Source organism: Xiphophorus hellerii, chromosome 9 (assembly GCF_003331165.1).
Source record: "Xiphophorus hellerii strain 12219 chromosome 9, Xiphophorus_hellerii-4.1, whole genome shotgun sequence".
In the NCBI taxonomy this organism is placed as follows: Eukaryota; Metazoa; Chordata; class Actinopteri; order Cyprinodontiformes; family Poeciliidae; genus Xiphophorus; species Xiphophorus hellerii.
Genome location: NC_045680.1, coordinates 25,471,998 through 25,487,643, shown reverse-complemented (window position 1 = coordinate 25,487,643; position 15,646 = coordinate 25,471,998). Strand labels below are relative to the sequence as shown.

At 38.4% G+C, this 15,646-nt stretch overlaps 1 protein-coding gene across 16 annotated transcripts in view; it reads left to right on the top strand.

Moving 5' to 3' along the window:
* The first annotated feature begins 1,836 nt into the window (after nucleotides 1-1,836).
* kif1aa (kinesin family member 1Aa) overlaps nucleotides 1,837-15,646 on the top strand; it is a 48,697-nt gene continuing 34,887 nt past the window's right edge. For 6 of the 16 annotated variants that reach the window (XM_032572590.1, XM_032572584.1, XM_032572583.1 and 3 more), the window contains exons 1-11: nucleotides 1,838-2,197; nucleotides 5,017-5,186; nucleotides 12,895-12,968; nucleotides 13,077-13,259; nucleotides 13,348-13,413; nucleotides 13,494-13,672; nucleotides 14,723-14,834; nucleotides 15,076-15,153; nucleotides 15,240-15,305; nucleotides 15,396-15,413; nucleotides 15,506-15,584. In XM_032572590.1, the coding sequence (XP_032428481.1) occupies nucleotides 5,081-5,186; nucleotides 12,895-12,968; nucleotides 13,077-13,259; nucleotides 13,348-13,413; nucleotides 13,494-13,672; nucleotides 14,723-14,834; nucleotides 15,076-15,153; nucleotides 15,240-15,305; nucleotides 15,396-15,413; nucleotides 15,506-15,584 (961 nt within the window). In that variant the 5' untranslated portion in view covers nucleotides 1,838-2,197; nucleotides 5,017-5,080. Of the gene's footprint in view, nucleotides 2,198-5,016; nucleotides 5,187-12,894; nucleotides 12,969-13,076; nucleotides 13,260-13,347; nucleotides 13,414-13,493; nucleotides 13,673-14,722; nucleotides 14,835-15,075; nucleotides 15,154-15,239; nucleotides 15,306-15,395; nucleotides 15,414-15,505; nucleotides 15,585-15,646 lie in introns of all 16 variants that reach the window. The other 10 variants (XM_032572589.1, XM_032572591.1, XM_032572588.1 and 7 more) reach the window with 2 other exon arrangements.

The following is a 15,646-nucleotide window of genomic DNA, read 5'->3' as shown; positions in this document are numbered from 1 at the left end:
GCTCAGTCAGGAAGTCAATTATTCAGAGTGCCAGGCCACCAAATTTAGTCATGTAGAGCAGATTTAAAGGGCAGTTAGAAAAGGTAGCATGTCTTGTGTTGGGTTTTAGATTTTGTGTTGGTATTTTGATCAGTCTTGTGATTCTAGTTTCTTATTATTGCTGGAAAGGTCCTTTTGTTTACTTACATCATGTTTGCTATGTTTTTTCTTTTTGTGTGTGTGTGTGTGTTTTTTTAACTTATTTATTGTGTTTGTGCATTTTAGCACATTCACTTGTTGTTGGTGTCAGGCTTTGTCACCCTGGTAATTTGTCCTTCCCTCAATTTGCCTCTTTGCTCTCTGCCTCAGCTCTTCCACGTTCCTCTGACTAAGCTCACCTGAAACCAATTTCTAAAGCGGTATTGTTTTAACTTGCTATTCATACCTCCTTTCATTCCTCTATCCAGCGATTGATGAAGATGTTGACAGACCTTGGTGTCTATGTCAGAACTTATCATGATCTTGTTTTGCAAATGATTCAGGGGAGGACCCAGAGAACGTCCAGGAGCGATGCTACGCTACACAGTAAAACACAATGCATTTATGACAGAGAGCTGGAGACTATAGGAGCGGTTGGTCAGTGCAAAGAGCAAAGTCACAAATAACACTGCATCAGGTTTCACACTGACTGAAACCTGATCATTCAGTTCCCTCCTCCTACCAGTTACAGAGCTTCTGTTCACTAGACTTTATCTCCCTCATGCCTTCATTAGAACAGTTTTCAATCCTTCCCATTTAAGATACAGATTGCATTAAAAGTACTTACTGGTTTTCCAGATTTTGCTATTTTTTCCTTTAAAAGGACAGATTTAGTTTTGTGATGGACAGTTGTGAGCAGGATCGTTCTTACAGGACAAGCCGGATACCCGTTAACCGTTACACTCCTGAGCTGTGCAGGTGTCGACACAATTTCTTCTGCTTCTCTAATCAAACTGTACTGACTAAAGTCTTCTCCCCAAAATCCCTCTTCTGACATTAGGTCTGATCAAGGTAGCTGGGATACATTTTTATTGGATCATTTTAAGTAAAATGTAAAGTAATTTTGATTAGTAGATTTCTTTCCAACCAGGAAATGCGATCCTAGCACTGGTTAAAGCTGCTGCCTCAAAACAAATAGGTCCTGAGTTCAAATCCTGTCCACTTTTGTTTTTCTATGGAGTATGCGTGTTCTGGATGCTTCTCCTTACGCATATAGTCACTGGATTGGCATCAGCCATTCGGGAAAAACTAAGCAAAAGGTTAGATGTATGTTGCTCCTGAAATTATTATTATTATTATTATTATTATTATTATTATTATTCCAGCAACTGGTAAGGAACAACATCCTTTTGTCAATTCTGTCCTTCCAGTAGTCTGCCCCTCTGGAGTCTGGTTCAGCTAAATGGCCCTGCCTGCCTGTTAAAAAGGAGTTGTTCTTCTGGACTGTTGCCTTATGCTTGCTTAAAATCATTGTGTGTACTGAATGTGTTCAAAATATTTGTTTTAATTTGTCATTTGAATGACTAAAATAACTATACTCGAATATATTCCATGATATTTTAATTTATTAAGATTCACATGTGCATTTTTGTTTTACATAATGCTTTCCCTTATCGTCCCGCCCCTACTTTGAAATATAAAAAGAAGGTATGTATGTTCCCTTATATAATGCACAGTAACATCTTTCTTAGCTTGAATATTTTCTTTTCCTGCCGTAGCCCTTAAGGGGTCCTAATGTACGTCCTACTCTTTATCTATTCGTCCCACCGCCTCCTCCCCTGCCTGCCTTCTCCGTACTGCATCGATGCTGCTTCCTCCCCCCGGCGGTGATGTCACCGGCTCAGTGGAGCTCGAGCATCCTCACCAAAGACACCGAGACAACAGAGCCATTTTGACCGCTTCGCTTCCCCAAAGCTGCGGCCAAAGGGGCCACCTTCCCTCCTCAGTCCTCAAGAGAGGTCCAGTTAGGGCGGAAAAGGCCAGTCGGGGCAGAGGAGGCGGGTGTTCTGGTCGGCAGATTTCGTCGCTGACATCCTCCTCCCCGTCCCAGTTTCATGAGGAGGAGGAGAGGCTGGTGACAGACCTGGAGGAGAGCGGCGGAAGTGGAGGTATCCACGGGGTCTGGATGTGAAACCTACAGGCACGACAAACACGGTCTGTTCCCAGGAACTGTTTGGAGGTAAGGCGACCCCGTTTTTCCTGTTTTTGTGTGTGTGTCGTCCATTTTCAATGACCTCCTGGTGAAATATTTTGAATGACACGGTCCTTCTTTACTGGGTGTTAAACCTCTTGGGAGTGAATGAGCACAAGGGCGCGGCCAGTGGAAAAGCTGTCAGTAATGAAAACACGGTAGCCTTCAGCAGCAGAATGACATTATACTCTACACTTTTACACAGGTCACGCTGTCATGTTATTTTGTTGCGTCTATAAATTATAAAACGGGTTACATTTAAAATGCGAGGGAGGGGTGGCTGACATAAATGCAGTGTCACTGGCTGAAGTCTTAAGTAAATGTTATTTTCCAGCTTCAGAAATGATAATTCGGCTATATATTTTTTTTGTTCTTTGAATGAACCGTCAAAAAATATTAGCTACTTTTATCCCACCAAAGGCCTGAAACCAGCATGTCATTCTGAAAAGGTGCCAAAATATGAAGCAAACGTCACCACTTTATGAGGCTCCGTTCCAAAATAGTAGCTTACTACGTGATCATTTAGGACAGATATTAAGGGTATGGGCATTTTACAGCATTTGCCACCAGAAAGATGGTGGCCGCCCAGTTGAGCTGCAGCATCAGCTGATTGTCCTGAGCTTTATGGAGCAGATTATGGTCATCATACCCCCTTATGAAGACTAATAAAAGATGTTCAAAAAAATTTATTGTAAAAAGTTTAATTTCATTCCATAGCCCCCAGTAAGAATTTTAATTTAACTGAAATTTTAAAAAAAAAATCTTTAATATTAATTCACTGCTAATCTTTTACATTTTTGTGTCATTATCATCCGCAGCATCATGTTTGCACTACAATAAGATTAAACCTTAAAAGCCTTTTTGCTGGTACAGGTTTCTCGAACACCTCTGATAAATGAATATGCTTGGTGCCACGTTTGTGAAGATTTCAGGAGAGCAGGATGACACAGCAGGTACACATGAATCAGTGATGATGACAGACAGTTAGACCATAAAATGAGGGCGCATATTCGCATCCTAATACATTAATTACCTCGGTCCATGAATATTAACGAACAACAGGAATGAGTATGCTCTTTCTGAAGGATGTTCTGTAAGGTTAGGGAGCAGCAGTGATGGCTGAATGTAGAGTACTGGTCTCTTAATTGACATTAACATTGATAGATTGCACTTTGACGATGAGTCATGCTCCTAAAACACACCCAGACTGATCAGAAGCAAATTGATTTTTATGTTTTTTTTAAATTTCATTTCTGTAAGACAATGTGACATGAAGCTGCCCTGCTGAATTGATGCCAGTTCCTAGATTTTTGGTCTGTTTCAGTCCCATTGTCATCCAGATAAACATCCTGACATTTAGCTGCTGCTGCACTTCTTTTGTTACAGCTAGCTTTATTATCCATCTTCCTCAGCTGCAGCTGACCACGCATGACCTTTATTTTTTTATTTTTTTATTTATTTTACAGCCATGCGTCCCTGCCTGCCTCCTTTGTCCTGGTCACCTCAACTGCAAAATATTGGGCTGCTCTATTATTTTTATTTTTTATTTTGTCAAATATGAAAATGAGAAAACAGCTGTGTAACATGACTCGCACAACAAATGTTGAGTGTGTTTTGACATAAAAGTCCCGTATACATCGTTTCGCAAAAGTATGAAAATCCCCTTGAACATTTTTTGTGTTTCGTCTCATTACTCTCTTATGTTTCATTACATAACAAGTTTTAGAAAAATTGTTATGTTATATCTTCCATGAAAGGTTGAAGATATTGTGAAATGGATGGAAATACATAGCTTTCAGATTTTGTTCACAAATAAAAATCCAAAGGATGTGGCATTATGCTGACTGTCTTTACTGTGATATCGCTCAATGAAACCCCTTGTAACCAATCGCCTTCAGATATCATTGATTAATGATTAGTGACCATCTGTGGGTAATTAAATCAGTGTAAACCAGCTGCTTTGTGGAGATCTCAATGAACCTGGTGAGCAAGCAGCATGAGGAAGAGGGAAACACCTTCAATATACATTGTGAAAGAGACATGATCAATGTCAATAGATAATACATCTGATATTCACTGATCCAGAACCGCACAGCATTATGGGAGATGTAGGCAGAGGAAATACTTTAGCACCCCAACTTCTCACAGCGAGCTAAGCTAGGTGAGCGATATCGACTAACTCACTCTCTGGTTACCTAGCAACTTCCTCCCTCTTTGGTTACCTAGCGACAACCTGTCGAGTGACTTGCTCAGCACCGGTTTCAGGTTTCAGGCGCATAAAAGTAAACAACCGCGGCATGATATGAAAACGGTGGATAAAACAGGAAAGGTCACGCCATCAGTTTGGCAGGATGTCAGATATTTAAAACTAAAAACTAATCAATAATTATCAATATCGACTGGTCTAAAACGCCTACACGGTGACATGTTTTTCAGCCATTTCGTCCAGCTCTGGTCAGGTTCCAGTTCCCCATCTCAATCCAATAGGAAATCTGTGGCTTAACTCGAAAATTGAAGATCACAGAAACCCCCCCCCCCAAAAGTAGTAGAGCTGAAGACTTGCTCGTCACTCTGCTAAGAATTTTTATTTTTAAAAAGAATTTTGAAAACTATCTCTCCTTTCCACTTTGTACATATTCCCTACTTCTTTTTAAATTTTTTTATTTCTGCTTAAAGTCCCAATAAGATGCATTAAGGTTTCTGGTTGTAATGTGAAAAAAAATTATAAAAGTTTAATGGGGTAAATCATTAAACTTGGGGATAGAAAAGAGTCAATTTTAATAAAGACACTTTGTCCTCCCTTTCAGAGACCTGCAGGCCCCACGTCTGGGTTCCAGAGAAGGCCCCCCGAGGTGCTGAGAAGACATCGCCATGGCAGGGGCCTCGGTGAAGGTGGCGGTGCGGGTCCGCCCCTTCAACTCAAGAGAGACGGAGAAAGAAAGCAAATGCATCATCCAAATGTGTGGAAACACCACCAGTAAGTAGCCCAACCCGAACATCGGCGCTAAAGTAACAACACAGAGTTTCTATCACAAATAAATGGCAGTTTGTATCCATGTTTTTATTGTCTTAACACTTTACACATGGAAGACAGCAGGAGGGTGGAAATCTAAGTTTGAGTTCATGAATCAGAGGACTTGAGTTCGTGCTCCCCCAGCTGCTTTGTTTTTCATGCTGACCTCTGACCTTTCTTAGTGACGGGATTACTCAAAGAGAAATTAACTCTGCGCACCATCAGGAGCGACTGACATTAATCCGTGGTAAACAGGCATGGTCTTTCCCAAGACACGACGTGAGCAGAGCATTTATGTTGCACTTAAAGTCTGACTTTATTCAGTCCCAGAAATAAAACGTCATTTTTCTGTTTCTGGTTTCATACGACGACAGCAGTCGTTTCTGCCGGGTCGACGTTTACCAAACTAATCCCTGGGCGTCACACTTCAGGTGGATTAATCTCCATCAGATTTAATCAGACATGTAATTACAGAAAGACCTTTTCACGGTAAAAGCAGGATTTAATAAATGTTCCTTATTTCAGACAAAGTAATCATTTTGCTCAAATCCGCCACTGATGTACAGTGGATGTTACAAAATCTGTAAGAATGTCACAAAAGTATAACTTGACATTAGTTTTGATTAATTTAAAAAAAAAAGTTTTTGGTTTGTGTTGATAGCTTTTGTTTGTAGGTCAGAGCTCCACATTCCTGGGACTTTAGGGAGAGCAGAATGAGGAGACTGGAAAGATACTTGATATGTTGTCTGCTCTGCAAGGTAAAGCCGTTCATCAATAATAGATTGGACATCCTGAAATATTTACTGTTTGGCCTGATTTAGTCATCCCTCCTCATGACACGGATGACTTGATAACAGGCTGTACAGCCGTTTTCTGGGCCTCAATGCTTTTCTTTGAGGTTATGTTTGCAGTTTTGGCGTAGCAAACATTAAAAAAGGCCTTTGTAACATGATGGGTTCTACAGTTTCATTTGTCTTCTTCTGTCTTTATAGCAGTGAAGACAGAAGACTGTAAAAACTGAAGTTTTTAGCCACGGGACTGTATAAAAACAATATCCTTGGACATATTGCTGATTTAGTCACTCTTTTAGCACTTGATCCAGCTACTTCAGTTAAATTTCTGCATTGAAATTTCTTATATAATTGATTTTAATCATAATTTATCAAATTCAATCTGAAGTAGTAATTTGTTTTTGTTTTAATTCAAGATTCCCTAAATGCATAATGAAATGTATAGGTTCTAAAAATATTTAGAGATTCACAACATTGTAGCCTCAGTTGGACCTATGGATTTTACAGGAACTTCTTTTAGAATCAAAAAGTACAAATAGGTTGTCACACAAATATATTTTGATCAAGCAATTAATTTGGAAATAACATAAATATGCAATGTTTTCTCAATAAAGTCTAATGTCATTAAAGGTTGTGTTACTCCCTGAAATTTCAGCATAAAGATTTCCACGCATAATTTTAAACTCTACATTTGGGCAGTAAGGAGGAATGATCTCCACCTTTTCAGAACATCGCTCGAAAAACCGATAAGAGGACTTCTTACTTTGGTCCAGAATCAGACTGCTGTTTAAAGACTCTGGCAGCAGAAGCAGTTCCCACACTCCCATCTCTGACACTGCTGACGGGGAATATCTCAACACACAGCTGGTGTTCGGCCAGGAAGGTCTCCCTCACGCTGGCCGACAGCTAGCTTGATGGATAAACCTGGTTTTGGTTCATTCTTGAAGGCAAAAGAGATTCTTAATATCAAATATCTTTTTTCTCTGGGCTAAATAAAAATAAGGAAAAAAATGAAGGAAAACTTCTGGGGGAATCAGTTACACAGAATAAAATATTATAATCAAATCGTCAGGTTGATCAGAGCCATAATAGAAGTCAGGTGAGACACGACATCATTTCTGATTAAGTTATCTTAAAGCACTATTTGATTCCAATATAATGGTGAAAATCTTCAGAGTGAGGAAAAACATCTATATACATATCTGCATATGTGAGCAAAAAGTCTATAAAGTGCAGGATGAATCAGCTTTTGTAGATCAAAAAGTTAGTTTCATATTGTGAACCACTGTCAGATCCAATTACATTTAATATGTTTACCCCAGAAAGGTGCCAATAATTCCACTTGCTCATAAAATGGCACATAACCATAAAGATTTTACAAGTCATGAGGTATTAAAACCGAAAGCGCTAGCTTCGCATTTCATTTTGACATGGCGTACAGAAGGAGAACCTCCTGTTAAACATAAAAAGTTAGACATTCTGTGGCCTGATACTGATGCACTTTGTTGAGTTTGATTTAAAAGAAGGATATGAATAAATGCTTTGATGCATAAAACATCCTGCAGGAATTGATCACAATCGCAAATTCCAAAGAAGTCCATCTCTATTTTTAATTTGTTTAATTGGCATGAGCAGAATTCATAGTGAACTCAGCATTATGCCACCCTTACTAATGGACTCCATGTTGTTCAGCCACACAAAGATGCTTATAGTTCGACTGCCAGTCTTTGGGCAAAGCAGATTGTTTCCTTCCAAACAGAGTCTATAGCTCTGGAAGTGGGCTGGAGGATATGAGCAGGCTGACGTCATGAAGAGAAATCCCATTGGTGGCAGTGTCTGGAGGGGATACAGAGGCTGGGCATAAATGCCCCCTTGTCCCCACGTAGTCTTGGCCAAAACAAGGGAAGGGAAGAAGGAGCCTTGGAATTTGTGTCTGTGTCTCTTTTCTTTTTTCTGAGCTCTCTAGCTGACACTCAGGAGTGGAACAATAGCTTGATTCCCACAAAGAGAGAAAATGGCAGCAGTCTTGTGTGAGATGTTTCCTCCCACGCCGACCTTAATTAAGATGCAGGGGACAGAGACGCAGGGGAATAATGTGTCTGTATTTGGAAGACGAGAGAGCGCTAACTCTTGGTGAACAGATCTCGGCTGAATTTCAAAAATATTGTTCTCAACCACATCCGACACACTGAATCTTAAAAAGTGTTTTTGGTTTAGTTTCTAGTTCAGATATCTTTGCACACTTGAAATAAGACGAAACTAACTTACAAGTAACTTTTCAGTAAGTTATAGCAGTTTGTTTTAAGCCAATAATTCCTCATTATTGATTTTAAAAAGTACTAGTTCCATTGGCAGATTATTTTACTTATAACAAGACATTTTTTCCATGTTATTAGTGAACTAATCTGCAAATGGAACTAGTACTTTCTCATCAAAATTAAATTAGTATTAACTTAAGACTCTTATGTCTTACTTGTAAGTTAGTTTTGTTTTATTTCAAGTGTGTGAAGATATTTGAACTAGAAACTAAACCAAAAACACTTGGTAAGATTTTGTGTTTTTGCAGAGCATGTCATCGTTGGACTCTGTACCCTTGAAGCTCTTAGTATGCTATCAAATTATTACAGTTCAATGTTTGTAAAAGTGTTGACACAAAATAGTACAGCAGTCACAACTGTTTCCTTTTGTTTATCTTCCTACAGCATTTCTTTGACAGTACAGCATACTCTGTATGTGTCTTCTATCCATACATCGTAATTGAGGCAGCAGCCCATCATAAAGCAGCAAACAGCTGCTGCTGCTAAGTGCAGCATGTCTGTGACTCTCAGTCAGTCAGTGGGTTTAGCTCCACTGTGTCAGACCTGCTGACGCAGCTACATTTACTCTTCTATTGACTGGGCCAGGTCATCCGTGACAGCCTGACCGGCATCACTCAGTCACCATGACATGAAAACCCAGCAGCTGTGACAAATACAAACACTGAATATGTCACTGAAGGACGCTGAAAGCATGAATGAAAAGCAACTATGATTTTAGCCGATAATGCGCAAAATAATCGGCAGTGAAATTAGGACTTTTTTTTGATGAGGTATATCCTGATTTGATCAAATTATGATCTTTTACATAAACAAATACAACCATCACACTATAGTCTAGTCTGAAGTCAATTTAAACATTGAAAAATATCCTGTAACATTAAAAATGGTAAATAAAAATATATATATATATATATAATTCTGTCTGACCTTTTCATGACCTAATACTTAGTCATGTAAGCTTATATAGTTTAATACCTTTAAATACAGTGACGGGAACCATAGTTAAAAAGTTAGTTCCTCTAACCCTAAAGCACCACATCTACACTATATTTAGTGGAAGCTAATGCTAAAACACTACATGCAATTCAAATTGTATCTGCCCTCAATCACTACAACCCTGGTGCACCAATTTAATTTTGACATTAGAATTTACATGTTCTAAAATGCCTTGATACATTGTTTTTATGTTTATATCTTGTTCTCTATTTTGTGTTTTATTTTGTTGATGTTTGTTTTTTGTTTGAAATAAAGTTATTGGAGAGAAAAAGACAGACAAGGTGAGGAGAGGAAATGGAGCTGCTGCGTAAACAGGATTCACCTGCTTAAGAGCATCAATATAAACGGCTAGCTCCTAACAGCGGAGAACCAAAACGTCAACACAAAGGTCAAATTTTATTCAACTGAAAGTTTCCAAAACGGCAACATTTCAAAATGAGCAGAAATGCTGAACAAAAAATTAGCTCCGCTATTAGCAGATTAGCTGAAGTGTGCCAACTACTGTTTGTATTTACCAAGTGGGTGTAAGCCATGAAGAGAAATTTCAACTTTCTAAAATCACTGTACACCTGCCTAGCATGCCTATTAAACAGACGAACATAATTGATATGTTTATAATATTTAGTGATATTTAGAAGCAAAAGTTATTTACATTACAGTGTCCTGCAAAAGACAAAATCTCTGTTCATGTGAGAGAAGTGGGGAAATTGGATTCCATTAAAATTCACCTTAGTACAAGCTAATACTGCCATATTTTGTCATATAGCCGATCTGTTTCATGAAAGGAGCATCTTTTAGGCTTTCTTGAAGCAATTCCATTGCAAAATTAGAAGCTGCATGACCAACACGATTGTTGTCTTTTGTGAGTTCAAATGATGTCGAGATTTTATCAGAGCTGAACTACTGAGTGCATTTTGATTAGGTTAGCTTCTGTGTTTCCCAGTAACCTTTCAGTCACCCTAAAGTAATCACCTGATCAGAGTGCAAGGTGTTTCCACGTCCTTCTGTGGAAGAGCTACGGGGCTCGTTTTATCTGAATCAGAGCAAAATTCAGGATGAGTCAGCATCAGGAGAGTATTCTGCAGTAGAGACTCATCCTGGACAGATTGTGGTTTATTTTTAAGATCCAATCTTTGCTGAAGCGATCTGTGTCTCCTGGTGAACATGATTTGTGTCGTCATTTTAGTTATTTATTTGGAAAACAGTATTTTGTGTTCTTTGCTTCTTCTTTAATATGTATGAGACAACAACTTTCATGCAGATTAGAACAATATCATCAATATCAAACATGAACATGATAATTGCCGTGGCTATTTAGAATTATTAATTGATTAAACTAAGTTTCCATATGTTTTATATAACAACATGTAGCCGGATCTGTAATGAGGGTGTCACACTTTTGGCAAAGAAAAATGTAGAAATTGTTTTGTTTTTTTATCTGTATGTGCTGATAAATTTTTGTCATAGTGAAGAATGGGGCTGAAATCTGGCCCATATTTCATAGCCTGGTGTTGCACTGTGTAGTGAATCATAGGGTGAGTACTGGAGAATGTACTTAGCTGCTGGTTTTTCCTCTCTTATTGACCACATCTGCATTAGTAGAGAAAGTGATCTGCTGCTCTGGGAGCACAGAGGAAGTATTTTCATTGCTGGTCTCGCCTTATTAAATATGCTGCCTTTGGTTGGGCTAACCAATAGGCGGACAAAAAATATGTTTGTCAGTAAGCGAGTTATGAGTGAAATAATCTGCCAGTAAAATAATCTGCCAATATTGAGTATTTTTTTCATCAATATCAAGGAATTATTTCCTTAAATCTTCCTAAATCTTGATGATTTGAATTCAGTTTTGTCTGAATTCAAGTGTGCTTAGATATTTGCACTAGAAACTAGACCAACATACTTGGCTAGATTTTGCATTTTTACAGTATTTACTCCACATTTATACATTTCCTGAGACACATTGAGACTGAGTCAGTTACACAGTTACTAAACCTTAAACAAGCTGTTTATTAAAGGGTACAGTAGCAGTCGTGTTGGAGCCAAATCAGGTTAGTGGTCAGTTATGACTGGATGAGACATCATAATTTAACTTGGTACACCTGAATCATCATCATTTATCCCAGGAATGATCTGTGTATAATGGTGTTTTGGTAGCCAAAAATAATTGCAATATAAATATGTTTACTATGATATTATCAGCTATACCAACAGAATGGAAAATGCTGCACAAATTGTGTTAAATGTATGAGTGAAAAGATGGAACATGAAATGGATGATTGTGACTTTGAGCACACAGAGAATGAAGACAGGAAGATATTAAATGACAGCAACATTTTAGTCACCTAGCAACAAAGAATGACATTAGCAATGACAAAGAGACTTTTTTTTTTTTTTAGTATGCAAACAAATGAAAACTTAGAGAGAGCGACACATTATTGAACAGCAGAAAGAGGAGCTGAGCGCAAACCTGCCAAGCAAAATTTTAGGTGCTCTAAAATGGCACGTTGTAACAAAATGGCTTTTTACCCTGGATATATTTATAGAGGCTGATTTTATTTCTGCTACTCAATTGCGAAATTGTCTACCGGAGTTACCTGCAGAAATCTTCGGAAGATAGTAAAAATATTTACTCAAAATTGCTGAACAATAAATAGAGTTGCAGTCGGCACCACAATTGTAATATAATAATAATATTTCAGGTGACATGGCACTTTGAAGATGTTCTGATGCTGGGGGGATAGTGTAATGAATTATGGGGGTAATACAACCAACAATCAAACATTTTGATCTTTACACTTTCAGCTTGGTCATCCTTGAACTTGGAAAATTGGTTCACCAGAGATCCATGACCTTGTTTAGCTGTAATAGTTCAAAAAAAACATAAGAGGGAATGGAGAAAACTAAACATACTGACAAATATGCCTCAAACAAAGACATCTATGCAGCACATGGAGAAACTAAATTCAACTTTTCTGCACTCCCAGAATCTCCAAGTACAAAACAAAATGTATTGAAGGGCTAAAAAAGTGAAGTTTGCCTGATATAGTCCCTTTAAGGTGTACATCATGCACTGTTGAAAATAATCCATCCTGTCAAGTTACATCAGTAGGAAGATAAAACATTGCAGTAGTTGTCTGCCACACACCCGTCTTCTTCAGAACAAGCTTCCCAGAACCTTTCAAAGCCAAACAAAAGCCTTCATCATAGCATCTGGAGCCAAAAATAAACTTGAACCTGCACCCAACCATGGCAAACTGTAGTTGTCATTCATCTTGGAATTATTGTAACACCACACAATAATGTCTCATTTGGTGTATTTCAGTCCATTCTGGCCCTTAAGTCTCAGGAAATGTTTTGATGTATACTTCCAAAGTTGTCAGCAGATTTAGTTTCAAGTTTGGACCTGAGGGATTTGGTTGGTCTGAGCACCATGCCTAACCTCTGTCAGGAACAAATTAAGGCCTTCCCTGGTCTGTCCGCACAACTTGACTGATTCAGCTCAGGTACTGTTTCACTCAGACAGCTCCCACCCTCCGACTGACCCATGTTTCTTGTCCTGTCTTTCAGCCATCATCAACCCCAAGCAGGCCAAAGACAACAAGAGCTTCAACTTTGATTACTCCTACTGGTCGCACACATCGGTAACTCATTCTGCAACTATACCTCTCAACAAGGAGACAAATTTCCATTAGAGCGAGCTGTTTTGTCTTGGGTTGTCCAATTTACAAGATATTGATCTCACTCCCCAGCCAGAGGATATCAATTATGCCTCCCAGATGCGCGTGTACAAAGACATCGGAGAGGAAATGTTGCTTCATGCTTTCGAAGGATACAATGTCTGCATCTTTGCATATGGTCAGACCGGCGCGGGCAAATCCTACACAATGATGGGAAAACAGGATGTCAAGGATCAGCAAGGAATCATCCCACTGGTAGTGACACAGTAACCAGTGCATATTAACTGAAGTAACTTTTTTCTGAATTGATTTTTTATTGAATGCCTTTTTTCCCTCTTTCTAGCTTTGTGAAGATCTTTTCACGAAGATCAATGATAATACAGACAACAGCCTGTCCTACTCTGTGGAGGTAAGACTTGAAGGCCACTGATAAGGTGCTTCTGTTCTCAAAGGTGCCTCTTAATCCAAACTAAATATGCACTTGAACAGGTCAGCTACATGGAGATCTACTGTGAACGAGTGCGGGACTTGCTGAACCCTAAGAACAAAGGGAACCTCCGCGTCAGAGAACATCCTCTGATGGGTCCGTACGTTGAGGACCTGTCCAAACTGGCTGTCACTTCTTACAACGACATCCAGGATCTGATGGACTCTGGCAACAAAGCCAGGTGATTGAACCATATGATAAGTTCACTATATTTTTCCAGGATCAACACAACATACATACAACATATTTTTTATGATTTTTAGAAACAATAATTGAGTGCGTACGTGAATTATATTGTGAATATATTGAGAATTTTCTCTAATTCAGACATGTTTTTACTTATACACTCACCACAAATTTGGTTAAATGTTCTGTAGCAGGTATCACTCAGTTAAATCTGTTGGTTGTTTTAGAAATGATGAAGTTCTATGTTGTACAATTATTGAATCATGGAAAAAGCAATGCATCAGTTGCATCAGTAAATGCCTCAAAATAATATTTTATGTCAATGTAGTGGAGTTACACCTCTTTATATGAGTATTATATTGTCTGTCTTTATCTCTCACACAATAAATGGTTAATCGCTGTTTTATAATGTGGTGGGCACTGCTAGCTAAAAAGTTAGTCCTGCTAACACTATAGCAATACACCAACATGGTATTTAGCAGAAGCTAATGCTAAAACACTTACTTCTATTCAAATATCTGCCCTTGAAAGACTACCTTGAAGCACCAATTTAATTTTCACATTACAAATGACATGTTGTATAAGGCCCTTAGATATTGTGTTTTTGTTCATCTCTTGTTCTCTACTGTCCATGTTTTATTTTCTTCTTGTATACTTCTTGTTTGAAATAAAGTTACTGCGGGAAAACAAGAGACAGAATGGGAGGAGAGGAAAGAACTGCTGCGTAAATGTTCTTCACTCACTTAAAAATAAGAGTATGAATATAAACGAAGTCTTAACAGCTGATTAACCAAAACCTTCAACATTAGTGCCTTACAGTTTATCCAGAAAAAAATTACTTGGGGAAAGCTAAATGTTCTCAGTTAGCTAAAAGGAAAAACTAACTGCACTTTTAGGGAATTAACAGAAGTGTTCCCACCACGGGTTTCATAATTAAGATTACTTTGAGTAAATACCTAGTAACTGATACAAACATGCTACTGTAGAACCTTCTAGTAAACAGACATGGACTCTGTGAATTGATTAAACTCTACTCTCTCTGTAGGACTGTGGCTGCCACCAACATGAATGAAACCAGCAGTCGCTCTCACGCAGTTTTCAACATCATATTTACTCAGAAACGCTTCGATGCGGAGACCGACAACACCTCTGAAAAGGTAGCAGATTATTATCACATCCTGACTGAAATGATCCATTTAGATAGCGCTTCCGCTTCTCCTAACTGTGACAGATGACTCCGGGGGAAATCTTGATCTTAAGGAAAAATCAATGATGGCTTGCAGGTCATAAGGTTCATCTAATTCTCTGCAATGGTTATTGATAGCTGTATATTTTTTGATTGTCAGATAATGTGCAACATTAAATATGCTGGAATATTAACTGATGGTGCTCCTCTAGGTCAGCAAAATAAGCCTGGTGGATCTGGCCGGCAGCGAGAGAGCGGACTCTACAGGAGCCAAAGGAACCAGGCTTAAGGTGAAACGGCTTTAAGGAAATCCTAATGTACATTATATCCATGTTACAAAAAGTGAATTAAATCACATCGCTTTGTAAAATGACAGGAAGGAGCTAATATCAACAAGTCTTTAACCACATTGGGGAAAGTTATTTCTGCTTTGGCAGAAGTGGTGAGTTTTACTCTGACTGGTATATTTTCAAAGACGAGGCAGATTTTAAGATTTTAAGATATTTTTTCCTCCTGCCTCTATTCCTTTTAGGATTCTGGACAGAACAAGGTAACTCATTTAATTTAACTTTAAAAAAAAAAAAAAAAATCTGTCTCCCGCATTCTGAAGGAGAAAAAAATCTGTTTCTTTTCGTTGCACAGAATAAAAAGAAGAAGAAAGTGGAAAGCTTCATTCCATATAGAGATTCAGTCTTAACCTGGCTGCTGAGAGAGAACTTGGGTACATAGAATGTGCTTTTTAATTGCAGTCATTAATAAACTCAAACTGAACCCGGAGAATGC